Source organism: Acartia tonsa, chromosome 7 (genome assembly GCF_053477335.1).
Source record: "Acartia tonsa isolate MP-2025a chromosome 7, ASM5347733v1, whole genome shotgun sequence".
Lineage (NCBI taxonomy): Eukaryota > Metazoa > Arthropoda > Copepoda > Calanoida > Acartiidae > Acartia > Acartia tonsa.
In genome coordinates, this window is record NC_137266.1 from 13761938 (window position 1) to 13777625 (window position 15688).

The following is a 15688-nucleotide window of genomic DNA, read 5'->3' on the forward strand; positions in this document are numbered from 1 at the left end:
TAACCCCTCGTATCATTGGATTTTCTTTAAATGGCGAAGAAGAAATTGTCAAAGAATAGTTTTTTATTACCGAAGACCTGAAGGTTCGCGCGAACAAAACTGGTTTTAATTTTAAGATTTTAATAAGATTGGAAAATTGTCTTTAATACGTTGTTATACATGAATTTCCATTAGAGCTGCGAACCGGTTCTAATCCAGTGGATATTAATCGGTTTCGAAGCCATAATGGAAAAATGAATAAAAAGCGCTTACCTGGAAAACAAGTGTGACAATATCATTGCCAATGTAGCGCTTCCGCGGTAATTGTTGCCTACAATAAAAAATAATTAGTAATTTAAATTAAAGTAGAACAGCAATAAAAATTGAATTAAGACTATTTTTCTTCAGAGTAAGGCAATTGCAAAATTTTAGCCGGATAAGTGATAGCCAGCTGTTTTCGTTTTTTAGCTGCCACTGCAAAAATAGATTGTCACAAAATTCGGCGGTCGATTGTGTTTGCGACTTTCCTAAAGTTGCGGCTGACTATTCCTGCCTTTCTATTGTCAATAAAGCAAAGCGTCATAAAATAAATTAAATGTTTGTCAATAAGATTTATATCATAGATACAATAGACAGTTTAATAATGAAATAAAATTAGGAAGAAACTAATAATCTATATTTACATCAGGGGATAAGGAAATTTTTAATCTAAAGACTTACTAATTCTCCTCCAAATTTCACACATTGAAAAATGTCCTTTAGCATAAAGAAAGAAAATTAATTTTGTCATTTACTTTAATGTTTACAACTGGTTCGATTCCGGTGGAAAACTATTAGGTTCTTATCCCATGGAGGAAAATAACAATTATTACACTAGTCCCCATAGTTTTATAATAATATTTTCTTATTCGTTTGCTTAAAAACTTTGGGGACTTTTGTTGAATTTTGATTGGTTGGATTATTACCTAGGTTAAGTGTCTAAATGTTTCAACCCCTAATTGTAATCTACAAAGGGGTAATTTTGTGAATCATCCTTGGGGATGTACAGTACATCAATTAATCGGCCATTTCCTTATCCTTTTAGATCTTATCCGTAATTCCCTGAAGATTTTGATTCCCAAATTGTTATCTCCATTGCCCCCAACCATTTTAATTAATTTAAAGTAATTATCCACGACCATCGGACAAACCGTTCGGTGTTTTATCATTTCTGCAAGTGGTTTAAAATAGCAAATTAGTAGGATGGGGTATTTTTACAGAGATGGGTTTTCGAGAGAAGAATGCCGCGTTTTTTCGACATTTTTTAGACATATCGAAAAAAAAACGCGGCATTCGCGAAATTTAAACAGAGTATACAACCATTTATTTAATTATTTCGCTTAATAAAAGAAAAACAAATTATCTTAAATCCATTTTTGCTGCATATTAATTAATGCATCTTTTTAGAGCTCTATTAGACATTATACAAATGGCTAAAATAACAATTTTAAAATTTTGAATTCTTAAGTTGTATACTCTGTTGAAATCCTACAGGGCATTTTCATAATAATGATTGATTGAACGAAGACGATATGTCTAAAAAATGTCGAAAAACGCGGCATTCTTCTCTCGAAAACCCATCTCAGGGATCTTAAGATAATTTACCATGAAGGATAAATCAATGCACATACCCAATAATGATTAATAAAATAATTCCTACAGTAAATTCATATTGTTGGATGAAAAAAATTGGAACTGCACAATAAAATTTCAATAAACAAATACCCAAATTTTTGGAGCCTGTAAACAATGCTTATAAAATTTTGGGTACCAGTGTAATTTACAGTCTACTATACCCTCCCTACGGAGGGGGGGGGGGGAGCTTTTAAGGTTGCATTATTCTGCTTCTCTGCTAATAATAAATGTGATATTGTACGGAATAGAAAGCACACTAAACCATTGAAATATATAATTAGATTTGATGCCTATCTTACCCCCTCTCTCTCTCTCTTTCTGCCCAATTCAATCATTTCATTTTTAGCAGTGCAGCTACCCTATAGCTAGGTCATGTCCGTACGTCAATACATCTTTACGTCGCTAAAAGATTTATTACCCTAGATTGTGGTTAGTCACATATGGCTAATAGTTGGATTGTTCCTAAGCTCTTTTCCTATTGGTTTAATTGAATTAAGGATCTATAATTCTATAATCATCACTTATCATAACTTTGCCAGACAGATAATGTCTCTTTTAGCCAGATAGATTGTCTTTTGGATTTTCTATTATTTTTACTGTATTATATTTCAGTGTCCTCTGGGCTACATGCTTTTATTATTATTGTTGCGCTGCTATTGCAGATGTTTTACTTATTATCTAATCTTAAGTTTTAGCCGCAAGAAAATCGTTGGAAAAATATTAAAAACAATTTTCTTTTTATTATTATTTTAATCTTTTTAAATAAAACATACAGAAATCCAAATAAACGAGAAAATCATTCACTTAAAAAAATAAGCCTCTTATATTATTTGGTTTTATCAAGTAAATACAATACAAAAAAATGTATATTTCAAATCCCTTTAGGCAACTTAACTTCATGTAAAGAACCCTTTTTTTATATTTAAAGGTTTGTTTAAGGGTATTATTTAGGGATCTTAATGGGTTATTGGTTTAAAGGTAAGATCTTTGCCAGTTCAAATCCAACGAATAAGAATACGTTTTTATTAAACTTTGGGCACCAGTGTAATTTCCCCTCCCTCCGAGCTTTAACCAAATTTTGCGCCCATGCGGGCTACTGGCTAAGCCACTAGGCAATGGCAAGGCGCCACATATGAGTCAAGTTTATAGGCCCTAAGTTTATGGCTTAATACTATTACTTTAATGGAATGTATCAAATTCGACAAATAATCATTAGAGCCCCCTGCAGGGGTTTAGGAATACGTAAAATTATTATTAGCCAATAGCACTTACTTTTCAACTTTTAATAGATTTAACCCTACAAAACCTTGTAAAACCTAAAATAAGCTAAAAAAAAAAGTTTCTTTCAGTTTTTTTTGCTAGTTTCAATTTACATTAAGTGAAGTTGTCGAATATTTTTTAATTCTTAAGATGCATCTACTACAGAATAAAATAATTTTTATTTACATATTGCTGTATGCCTGTGGATAATATTAGTAAATGGTCATGAATACCTCAATGATAACATTAGATAACAAGGATAAATAATTCATAATAATGGCGCAGCTTACTAATATTTATTTATTGTACTAGCGGCTTCGCCCCTAGCCTCTAGGGGCTTAGCCCCATGAGGTAATTTTTAAAAAAAATCTGAATTTTTTTTTTGGGGGGGGGGGAATTTCATTTTTAGGGGGGGTTGGGGGTGTCCCACCCCCCAAGAAAATAGCTTAAAACCACCACAGGACCAATAGGTATATGTATACCCTGAAGAGTAGAATCCGATTCGATCCGTGGTTACCTAGATCTTAAGGGACGGACAGACATCAAGCTGCTTTGTATTATATAGATATGAAACTGAGATTAGTTTTCTACTTTACAGGGTTAAGACAACAGACGATAAATAAAAGTAAATTTTTATTTATGAATAACATAATTACCCCTTTTCAATATTAATATTACTGTTTTTTTCAACCCAATCTCGTTCAACTCCACGAGTTTTATAGCTAATCTATCAATCAATTAAACAACCAAACAAAGATTCCTTAATTTTCCATTATATAAATGTGTACAAACAGTAAAGAACGCGTCATTTCTGAACTGACTGACAAAGATAGTTATAGAGAAGTTAGTACACTGACAAATAACAATCAGAAACCAGTTATTATGTGCCTCGGGGAGAAAAATAACTTGATAACGATATCGTATGAAAATATTTTGATAATTTTGTTTAAAACCATTAGTTACAGGTTAGGTTAGGTTATATACGAGGTCATGATTTATTTAATTATATTTTATGTAATGTATTTCATTTGATATTAAAATTAGACCATTGCAGTCAAAAATAGGTTAGATTTATAAAAAAAAAACATCAACAAATTGTAATAAAGTAACAATAGATAGAAAATTAAAATCTTTATGTTTTTTTTACCAAAGCATACTAACTAATAGCTACAAATTGGATCTCATATAGATTTTGCAACAAACGTATGTACAGATATATGCTTATCGTAGAGTGGCAGTACTATATTAAAAAATATTTTTCTTAATATTTTTCCTCAATTTAGTGGTCATTTATAAAAAGCTCTAACAAGCCCTAAAAAGCATATTTAAACCCATTTTCAATTATGATTTTGCAGGATAATAAATGTGCGAGTGTGCATAAATTTCCGCAGTGTTTTAAATTTGCAAAACATACATTTTATTCGTATAAGAAGTCAGCTATAAATAAATGCTGGCATATAACGTCCAAAAATGTTCGTCTGCTAAAAATCTCATCTTAAGTTTAACGGATTATTTTGTTATAGCGTTATAGATCTATTGGTTACAGTTTGTGCAAAATAGATATGCGAAAGTGAATGCACACCAAATGTGAAACACAATACCTAACATAATACATTAAGAGATATTTTAAGAAATAATACTGCAAGGTTGAAAATTGATGAGAATCTTTTTTAGTCAATTTATGATAAAATTTTAAAATCAGTTAATCAACAAGGCATTTATTATTAACTTACTACTCGGATAGAGGGACATACGGACAGAGGGCAATTATTATAGAGTAATTGCACTATTTAGTAACAAAAAACTATTATTAGAGTAATCAATCATTGATAGAATTGTCTTATTATTTTAAAACTTATTTGTAGACTCCCTGAACAATATATTATGAAGGCGTGCCCCCACTGAAAATAACACTTTTACAAGGGGGCAGAATTAATTAAGGCCTATGGGCCTACTATACCAATGCACTTTCCAGGGAAACGAAAATGTTTTATTAAAAGAAGAAACAGATAAATATTTTTAATTTCTGAATTAAATACATTTAGTAAAAGAAATGTTTTCATTAACTTTTTTTATGCATAAAAATCTACAAAACAATGATGTCATAAGGAACAAAATAAAAAAATTTGAAGAAAATGTAATTTTGATTGACGCAAAAGTTAATGGCACCAAATCAAATGTTTTTTGCTATCCTATAATATACAGACAATTTTTTTGTCTTAAAAAAAGGATATCTGAAAAAAATAGGTTGTACTTTTTAGAGAAGCTTTATATATGTCTTAGAGTGGTTTTATGCTATTCGCCCCACTTCGAGGATAGTGGCGCAGCATTTTTTTCTTATTTTTTCTCCTAACAATTTCTTTTATATTTTTGTCTGTCCTGTCCCTACACAGTTTCTTGCAATTGTAAGGCATTTGTGTTAAAAATAATGGTTTCCATACCATTATTCTTTTAAGTAACATAACAAGGATGTAAACAGTCATAACGCCAAGTATATATTACCCTTTTGCTTTCATTACACCCTTACATGTATCAAAGAAATGGTATAGTAGAAAGGGACCATAGACGTCCAAGGGAAGAGGGGGGTAAGGTAGAGATTACCCCCCCCCCCCTTAAAAAAATGTTTACCCTCCCTCCTCAAAAAAAAGCTTGGACGCCCCTGAAAGGGACATTGGACAAGAAGAAGTAATCTTATATGTCGTCATTGGAGGATGTACATCGTTTTTTACCTGAAGATACATGAAAACTAATAGAACAAATGTGAGTCTAAACCCTATAGAACACAAAAGTGCGTGTGTAAAAAAAATGCTCGCTTTCAACACCTTTCTTGAACATCAATCATTGTTAAATTTATTTTGTAAAAACTAATTTAAGCTCACTTAAGAATAAGTTTTTTTTTCTTCATAAAATTGCATTTAACTGAAAAAAAGGCATTTTAAAGCAGAACTTCTCTAAAATACACCATCGGTGAAGACCTTTAGATCTAATAATGATTCACCCAACATGATCTTCCATGGTTTAGCAGCCAACACCCATTAGACAACCAAACCTTTACATTGCATGGTAATGAGTTGTGCCTGTTTGGGGAAAAAAGCATTCCCTTGTCTTTCTCTGTCAAATTGTCATATCTAGACTTTAATCGTTTGCATTTTTTTACAGCAGAAAAAGATATTTAAAAGCGAAGCTTTTCTATAATTAGGGTTGGTCCGTCCGTACGTCCGAACGTCCGTCCGTCCGTAACGGATAGCTTTTTTTTTTGTTAATTTAGGCATGTTAGAATTGTCCTATCGATTTTAAATTTTGAATGGTGATTCCTTAAATAGTTAGGTACGATTTAGAAAGCGTAGCAACTCTATAATCATTTCCAAAATGTCCGTACGTGCATTTTAAACATGTTGGTTTTTTTTTACTTTTTTAACAACAAATATTTATGTGATCTAATCATCCGATTGATCTGATTTTTGGTAAATTGATTCCTGGGACAACAAAGTATAATGTTATAAGCGAAGCAACTCTATAATCAAGTCCTAAAAATGTAAGTATATCCATAAACATTATCCTAAATCAAGCAGTTTTTTCAAAAAATTGACTTACAATTTTGCTTCGTCTCTTATACATTTATATTCTGATTATTCAGTTCTGACACTATTCAAGTGTTAATGTCCGTTTGTCCTACCGTTTCAGTGCTTTGCTTTTATGGATGTTGTCATCCTTGTTAAAAATACAAATTGGGTATTGTTAAAATTATAATTTTCCCTTTTTTAATGCCTTATTTATACATCCTGTAACAAAATTTGAGCAACTTATGAATAAATTATCAGGGCATTTTTTTGTAGTTTGAAGAGAAAATTACCCCTCAAAAGTGTAATAAAAGAGGCATTTTTATGGCCAATAATGTCACGAATATGACATAATTAATTTTTGAGGCAAAACATTTTAGGTAATTTTTCTTTTTAATTTTGTTTATATGGCAAATTATGAACAAAAGCAAGTAAGTCCATAAGTAGCACAGCTATAACTAGTTAAATTATGCTAAGCAAGTTTTATTTTCATTTCTTTACTTCTTTATTTTACGTTTACAAAGATTACAACATCAAAACTAGGCAAATGTAATTTTTTCCAATCGAGTCCTTTTACGGCAGAAAAAAAATATGAATTCCCTAGATAAAAAAACATATAAAACTAATTTTTTTCTTGCCCAAATTTAAAAAATCCTTAAGTGAAAAAAATGTTTAAGTAGCGCCTATAAAATGATAGGTCCATTTTTGTAAAATTAATTGTAATCTATAATGGATTCAAATGCTTAGAATCAATTTTTGCATTAATGGATTTGTCAGCGATGTGGAGTCGTTTTAGACACAGCTTTCTGCGGATATTGAAATAAAAGATTAAAACCAGTTTTGTTAGATCCAAAGGGTCGAAGCCCGGCCTTATCAAACTGGTATTAATGTAATGACTAAAAAAATACATGACTTTTAAGTATAGCTGAGAACCGGTTCTAATCCAGCGGATTAGAATCGGTTTCGAATGAATACGAGAAAAAATTTCCAAGATCTTAACTTAATTAAATTATAACGAACATTTGGAATATATAGCAGAGCGTTTTTGTTTCCATGTACAATTGCCTAAAAATGAGGCGCCGCTCCATTGGAATTAGAAATTGCAGCAAATGCAGTGTAGTAAAAAATGTATAAAACTAAAATTTTTGTGCAACGATGAGCAAACAAGGATAATTCTGTCCAAAAATAGCACAGCATAGCAATGGAATATTTGATCAAAGGAAGGGAAAATTGGGCTATTTCTTCACTAGTCCTCAAAGTTTTATAATAACGTTTTCTTATTCATTGGCTAGACAACTTTTATTGAAATGTGATTCGTTGGTTTATAAAGTTGAGTGTCAGAACGTTTAACTTTAAACCATTATTGTAATCTACAGAATAGGTTATTTTTTGAATCATCATTAATGTACATCATAAATTCATCGGACTTTGTCTTATTGCCATTTCGTTTTGCCTTGGCTTAGACTAGATAATAAAGAAAAGATATCTAATGCGTATCAATGACGCACGGACATACCCCTACTTGTAAATCAGCTTCGCTACTTGAAAAATTGTTGAGATATTGCAATAAATCTGTAATGTAAAAGCTCTTCAATTAGGAAAATCTATTTTTAGTTTTGGATCATAGACGTGCGGTAGAGGGGTGTCAAAACCCCACTAAATTAAATAAGGGGGGGGGGGAAGTTCTGACACATTTGCGTAAACTGTGATTATTGGCTTTATCTTTGGACTGAGAGGATAGGTTATTAGGGATAAAATCATTCTTATATGATAAATTTCCCCCAGATTTAAGATTTTTTGGATAGGCCTCCAGGTTTCGGAGCTCCAGGCCTCCAGGTGGTCTCTGTACAGGTAAAAATTAAAAATAATTTTTTTTTTTTTAAGAGTTAGAGGTTAACTTATAAAACAAAATATGCTTCTTTTTGATTGTTATTCACATATTTGAAGAAAAAACATACATATTTTGTCTCATAAGCTGACTTCTAACTCTTAAAAAAAATTTTTTTTTTCCATTTTTACCTGTACAGAGACCACCTGGAGGCCTGGAGCTCCGGAACCTGGAGGCCTATCCAAAAAATCTTAAATCTGGGGGAAATTCATCATATAAGAATGATTTTATCCCTAATAACCTATCCTCTCAGTCATAAGATAAAGCCAATAATCACCGTTTACGCAAATGTGTCAAAACTTCCCCCCCCCTTAGGTAGGACAACCCCTGAATCCTTGTGCATGCCACTGTTTTAGATACTTATAGTTCAGTTTATTGTAAGATTAAGGACAATTGGCGATGAATTAATCTGCTTAATTATCATAAGGAAAGTTCGGGAATAGTCCCTTTCGTAACATCGCCCAAAATGGCTTTTTTTAGGTTAGGTTAGGTGATTGCCCCACAGGGTTAAGTAATTGGCCCCGCAGGGTTAGAGCCCCCCGCAGGGGCTAGAAATAGGAAAAAAGCTACTGTGAAAATTGCGAAGAATCGCCCCATAAGGTGCGATGTTACGAAAGGGACTAAACCCGAAAGTTCTGATTTTGGTACCTATAAAAGGCAGAATGAATCAAAGAATAATATATTTCCTAGTTTCCTCTCCCTTTTTATCAAAAGCAATATTCATGTAAATCTAACATAAATGAAAATTTTTATGTATACTTTATAAAAAAAACTTAAGATACCTATTCTTAATTCAACATTATTAAATGCTAAGTTGAGGTTTAAAACATATAAATGTTACCTAATTTATTTACATTTTAACAAATGTTATTCAATCAAAATATAAAAAAAACAAACATAATAGTCAAAGTCAAAAATTAAAAAAAGTTACCTATTATTAGGAGTGTAAGGTAGAAGAGTAGAGACATGGAACATTATTTCTCTTCCCTCGTGCTCTGTATACACACTGTACATACCCGTACTGTCATCTGAAATATACAAATCAGTTAGTTCTGGGGTTGGTCATTTAAAATTTACAAATCATTATGTTCTGGGGTTGATCATCTTAAATATATAAATCTGGAGTTGGTCATCACAGTATCAAAGAAGGATAAGATAGAAGGCAATCCTTGATAAACAAAATTACCCCAACAGTAGATTAAGTTATATTGTTGAATAGAATGGACACTAGATTATACCAACCAAGCAAACAAATAGTTACTTAGTGAATTCTGGATTTAGTCATGAAATTTTTAAAGAAGGGTAAAATAATGGGCAATCCTTGATGTAAATAAGGATTAATAATTGAATTGTATGAGCACAGCTAGTTTGAATCAACCAATCAAACATGTAGTTATATCATTACAGATATAGAGAGGGGGGATAAGCCATTAAGAACAAGCTTTGTGTGTAAACTTCAATAGCGCATTTAATTTTAAGTATCTTTTTTCATTATTTAAAATTAATGTAGTAACTATTGACAGTCGTAAAGTTATACAATATACATCTAGTTAAATAGTAGCTGCACATAAATAGCATAGATTCCTCTTTAAATGATCATGACAGAAAAAAAAGTTAATAAATCGTTGCGCAATGAAAGTTATTTCAACATAGCAAAGCACTGCAAAAACATGATGACAAGGATAATTATGGCAAGTAGTAGCGCAGCAATAAAAAGGTCACAACAACATTATTGTAACATAGCTTACATGATTTCAAAAATCTTATGAATGTGTAAAAAATACATTAAAATAATCACTAATTATCGGAGTTATAAAAAATTATTCAAAAATTAACAAAGTTCAATTGTGAAAATCCACAAAAATAACAGTGTTTGAGATACATTTCTAACTTTAGTATTTCATTTTAAATGATTGTAAAATCTATGTTTATTTTAAAAAAACATAAAAAATTTTAAATCTCTCTTTAAATATAGTATGTATTTTCACTAATGATATATCAATTCATGCTTCAATTCATTTCATAATTTGGTATTAAATGCATTTTTAGAAAAGATTGATTAGGGAAAAAATATTATTTCAAATACGTATATTCAAATATTTAAAATTATATCAATAATAAAATAGCGTAAAATCTTAATCTGGGACCTATGGAAGCTTCTGAAATTGGAGAACTCAATCGGTTCAGTGGTTGGCGAGATCTTTCATGGACAAGCAAATAAACCTTAATAATTAACATAAATGTAATTATTCAATTACAATACCAGTCAATTATAAAACATTTGCTAAGTTTTTTTCCTATAATTGGTAACGTTAGCATGTTATTAATGCATTTTATCATCCTTGTTTCTCTAACAATACTTTGAAGATAATATATTGTATGAAAACTGCGCCCGCTGTGAACCTATTCCATTCATGAATTTCATTGAATTTACAAAAATTTATGTTCTCGAGTTGTTAACACAATACTACATGATCTTGGGGGGATAAGACAATGGATGATAATGATTTGCATCCCAAATTAAAATTAATAAAACTGATTAAAATTATTAGTTGAACCAATGGGCTTTATATAAGAACCCAAAGGTTTAAGTCAGCAAATAAATATATAACTTTGGGTATCATAATAATTTACTCTCCAATGTTCACTCCCTCCCTATTAAAACAAAGTTTTTTTTGCAAGCTTAAATGTTTATAAATCACTGAATATGAATTTTCAAAATTATTTCCTTTTTTCAATCTATTGTATTTTGTGTAGTTTTGTAAAAACTCTAATACTAGTAGTTTAACAAGTTAGGGTTTGGTCTATTTATGTATGTTACAATTTGGGATACAGGTATAGGACAATGGAGCTATAAATTAATCCTGCTCCGCAATTCTTAATATTATGCCTTTGTTAGCTTGTAAATATTAGAGCTGTTAATATCCGCTGTGATAGAACTGGTTGTATGTCATAATGAAAAATCATCGTCCCAGGCTAACAAAACTAGTATTGATATTACGATTTTTGTTTCAATATTCGCGATAAGCTGTCTATTATACGATGCGATAAATAACTATTTCAGTATGGCCTCAAATCCACATTGGAAAATTAAGTATATCGCATTAAAGACAATTTTTTTTTCATTGCGCTTCTTCGCTTTTATAGATGTTGTCATTCTTGTTTTTTCAACAAAATTTTATTAAAAATCATCTATTTAATGTTGAAAAATGTGAAAAAAAATTTCCATAAACGTATATTTTTTGGCAGTCTCATGTTAAAATAATTTTCAATATGTGAAAGAAATATTTAATAATTTCGACCAAAAAAGGAATTAATTTCCGTAGATTAAAACCGACAAACTTCCCCCCATTTTTTGGCCTTGTAATTTAAATATTTAAATACTCAAAATTAAGATACACACACACGCACGCACAGAAGTAATAGAATAAAATGTATATAGTGATAAGGAAGAATAGACTGGCGAAAAAGTCTTAGGCAAAATATGACCGCTGAATCGATATGGTTCACTTTTACAGTGAAGCTTCATGTTGCGAGTACCACTACCCCTTCCTTACTTTCCTCATGTGCACCTAGAAGCCTCTAGAGGCGTAGCCGCCAGTAGATAGATAAATCAATGCTAATGGCATAATATGGTATGTGTGTGTTTGTGTGTGAGTATATGTGTGTGTGTGTAAAACTTATGAAGTAAACCCGAGCAAATATAAAATTTGGAATGGGTGGGTACACAAAATTTTATATTTTAGGGGAGGGTAAAGATTTTCTATATTTAAGGTTTGTCAGTTGGAAATTACAGCTAACAGTTATAAAACAAGGATTTAAAGTAGCTAACAATTATATTTTTGACATGTTATTACTATGACATTAATCTTAAAAGCTGTACAATTAATACTTTTTTTATGTCCATGAAAATAAAGGCATTTTATTAAACTAACACAGTACCTCTTGTAGTTAATTGGTCTTGTTAGCCATGCTAAATCATGCATAGTGTCATTCTTGTTAGTTTTGGAAAATATACTCATATTAGGGAAAATCAATTAAAGCATCAGAAATTTTGTTGACATTTTTTAGCGAAAATTTAAATCAAATAAAATAAAAAGTTGGCAATTTTCATCATATTTAAAGAAATTTTTTTACTAATTTTTGCAAATTTCTTTCTGCAAAAATGGCAAATTTGGAAAGATTTTAAATAAAATTGACATACCACATAATTTTCATTTCAAAATTTGTTTTCCAAAAACTCATAGAACCACTTTCATTTTTTCCAGTTTTTTTTTCATTTGAAAAAAAGTACATATGTATAATATCTCAATGGTAAAAAAATTCATACATTTGACAATGAATAGAACAAGAATGACATCGTTCATGATAGCCTACAAAAATTTTCAACTTATGATAGGCATTAAAATTGTAAGGCAATTCATATTTTTTTCAATTTCAAAATCAATATATCGATACAAACATAATCTATTTATAGAAAAACATATTTTTTTGGCAAAAACAAGTCCATTTATAAGATGCATACATACAAACAAATGTAAGTTATAGAGTTGGCGCTCCAATCAAATAAAAAAAACTGAAATGCTGCCATGTTGTTTTATTGCATAATCATATTTATTTCCCATGTAGAGAGAATTGTAGTATAAAAATCAAATAAATAGTAAAAAGAAAAATAGTTAATTTGCGTCAAAATAAAACAACAATATGTTAGTTCGTATATGTCTTACACAGCGTCATACTAAAGATGTTCAAAAAGGGTGTTAGGAAAAAATCGTGGAAGTCGTAAATAATCGCAAGGACAATAGTCATGGTATCAAAGGGTTTAAGTGCTATGTTTTTGGGATCATGTTTTGTATCTTGAAAAATATAGCTTAAATAGCAAATGTTACTGTTTGTATGCCATTTAAAATGTTGAAATCTGTGCCACTGATGAACATAATTATCCTTGTTTTACATTCGAATTATCTGTGTCAGTGGTATAGGTTGCAAATTTTTTCAACCATAATCTGGTCGAGTTCGTGAGGAGGCTGTAGAACCAGGGATCTTAAGGGATAAGACAATGGCCGATAAATTGATAAACATCCCCAATGATACGCAAAACTATGCCTTCTGTAGATGACAATTAGTGGTAGAATCGTTTAGACATTCAATTTAATGAACCAATAAATTAAAAATCACTAAAAGTCCACAAGGTTTTAAGCAAACGAAAAAGTAAATGTTATCATAAGACTTTGGGGACTAGTGTCATAAATAGCCCAATGTCCCTTCCCTCCCTGCTGTAGTACATATGTGCAAATGTTGTAAAAAAAGAGCACAGCTACGAGTTGATACAGTATTCACATGTAAATGTTGATCAATTTGAAGATTTTTGGTTGCAAATTAGGCATCAAAACTGAATATAGAATATACGTAGATATTATAAAAGGGGAAATATTGTCATTTTTTGGTCAGTTCGTTCATCCAGTAGTAGGGAAGAGGATGGGGTAAAGGGAGTGAATGTGGGGTATTGCTATTTTAGCCAGCCACGAGTATTACATCAGAGTACATGAAAACCTGGTGCAAGATCCAAGTAATAATATATCGATTAGTACTAAATATTTAGAATTAAGATTAAGTTAGCTTTTAATGCCCCATTTTCTATTTAAAAGTTTTTATAATCAACTGTAGCAATGGATGTTGTCATCCTTGTAAGTCAGAATAAAACAGTTTTGATAATTTGCGCACCCTCAAATATAATTCCAAGTCGTGTCAAAAAGGTAAGGTTAATCTGAAATAAGTATAGAGTACTTTTAGTTGAACCGTTAAGATCTCGCTAACGAAGCATACATATGTCCCGGCATGGTTTTAGGCTATTTTACTGCCTTTCCCTATATGATATCTTAGTGAGTTAAAATTTCAGGAAAAGGAAAGCCTTTTTATGTATATTTGGGTAGTTTTAGGTATCATTATTGTAAAAAGCCAAAATATCTATGGAGTAACTTTCTTTCTTAGATAATGTATCACTATACCTAAATAATTTTGCACTCCCTCAAATATGATTCCTCTAGTCGTGTTTAAAGTATTATGGATAAACTCTGGGATAAAGGGTTGAGTAAGTAAACCCGCGACTGTGGCATACACAGTGCCATAACAAAATTTATGTAAAGTTAGTACTTCAAGACAAGGGTCTTGCAATCAAAAGGTTGGTTGTCTGAGGATAATCATTGATTCAGAGATAAGAGATTTCATGATGTAAGTTAAAAAGTTAGATATGATACAAATAAAAATTATTACCATACCGTTTTGAGTGCAATTTTGAATTTGTAAAGTTGACATTTCATAAAAAAGAATTGTTAGCACGAAATACAAGCATGATTAAAAATTTCATGCTTTACGTATTGGCATAAATAACATATAAGTTTTATTATAGATTGAAAACTACATGGCAAAAATTGGATTTAAAAAAAAATGATGAATCAAACAGGAAAAAATGACTAAGTCACAAAAAATGATCTAAACTTATTAATGAGAAAAATATAAATAACACATTTTTCTTAACATACTTATCTCTTTTCCCGTTAGAAGAAGATTGTATATAATAAATTGAAAAAAAGATTAAACTAAAGTGGATTTATTACATTTAAGGCTCAAACATTTATCTCGATCAAATTTTAAAACTTGTCTGGGCCTTTTTGCTTTATCTGTTGTTGAACATTATTATGATTAGACTTTTTAAAAGCAAAGCGTTTCTACGTTTAGGATATGTTTGTCTGTCCGTTGGTACGTAAAAAACGCTCTGGTACTAAAAAAATACATGTCACTATCGGTTTCAAAGACGATTCTTTTAAGGATAAGGTATACTATTCAAAAGTAGCAAAATTATAGTCATTTTCAGGACGTCTAACTATAACATGTTGATTTTTTTTTTAGCTATTTTGATATGAATAATCTTATTGATTTTTATTCTTATTAGGTATTTAGATTTCCAAGAAATAATTTTAAAATCTCTAATAATGTAAATTCTTTAGGGTAAGTAAGTTCATATTAAGAAACTGTTAATGTTCTTTAGTAAGGGGGGAGTATGTTGCGCTAAAAATCCGTAAAGGTGTGAATTTAAAGGCTTGAAAATAGTAGTAGAACGTAATATTCACTAAATATGTGCGTTTCTTTTTGAAAAGAGACTATAGACAAAAAATTTCTTTTTAAATTTTTATCGTTTCTCTACTGTTTTTAACTTAAAACTCACAAGCTTTACGGATTTTTAGCGCAACCTACTCCTCCCCTTTTTCTGAATGATATAACTACACAACATAAAGGACAAACGAACAATAACTATTGTAGAGTGTCA

The 15688-nt window shown here is 30.6% G+C and overlaps 1 protein-coding gene across 1 annotated transcript in view; it reads right to left on the bottom strand.

Annotated features, from left to right (window-relative positions):
* Window positions 1-15688, bottom strand: part of LOC145324895 (uncharacterized) — a 177670-nt gene that overhangs the window by 28151 nt on the left and 133831 nt on the right. The window contains exons 16-17 of the mRNA XM_080167615.1: window positions 9293-9389; window positions 253-310 (exon numbers count right to left, since the gene is read on the bottom strand). Of these exons, the coding sequence (XP_080023741.1) occupies window positions 253-310; window positions 9293-9389 (155 nt within the window). The remainder of the gene's footprint in view (window positions 1-252; window positions 311-9292; window positions 9390-15688) is intronic.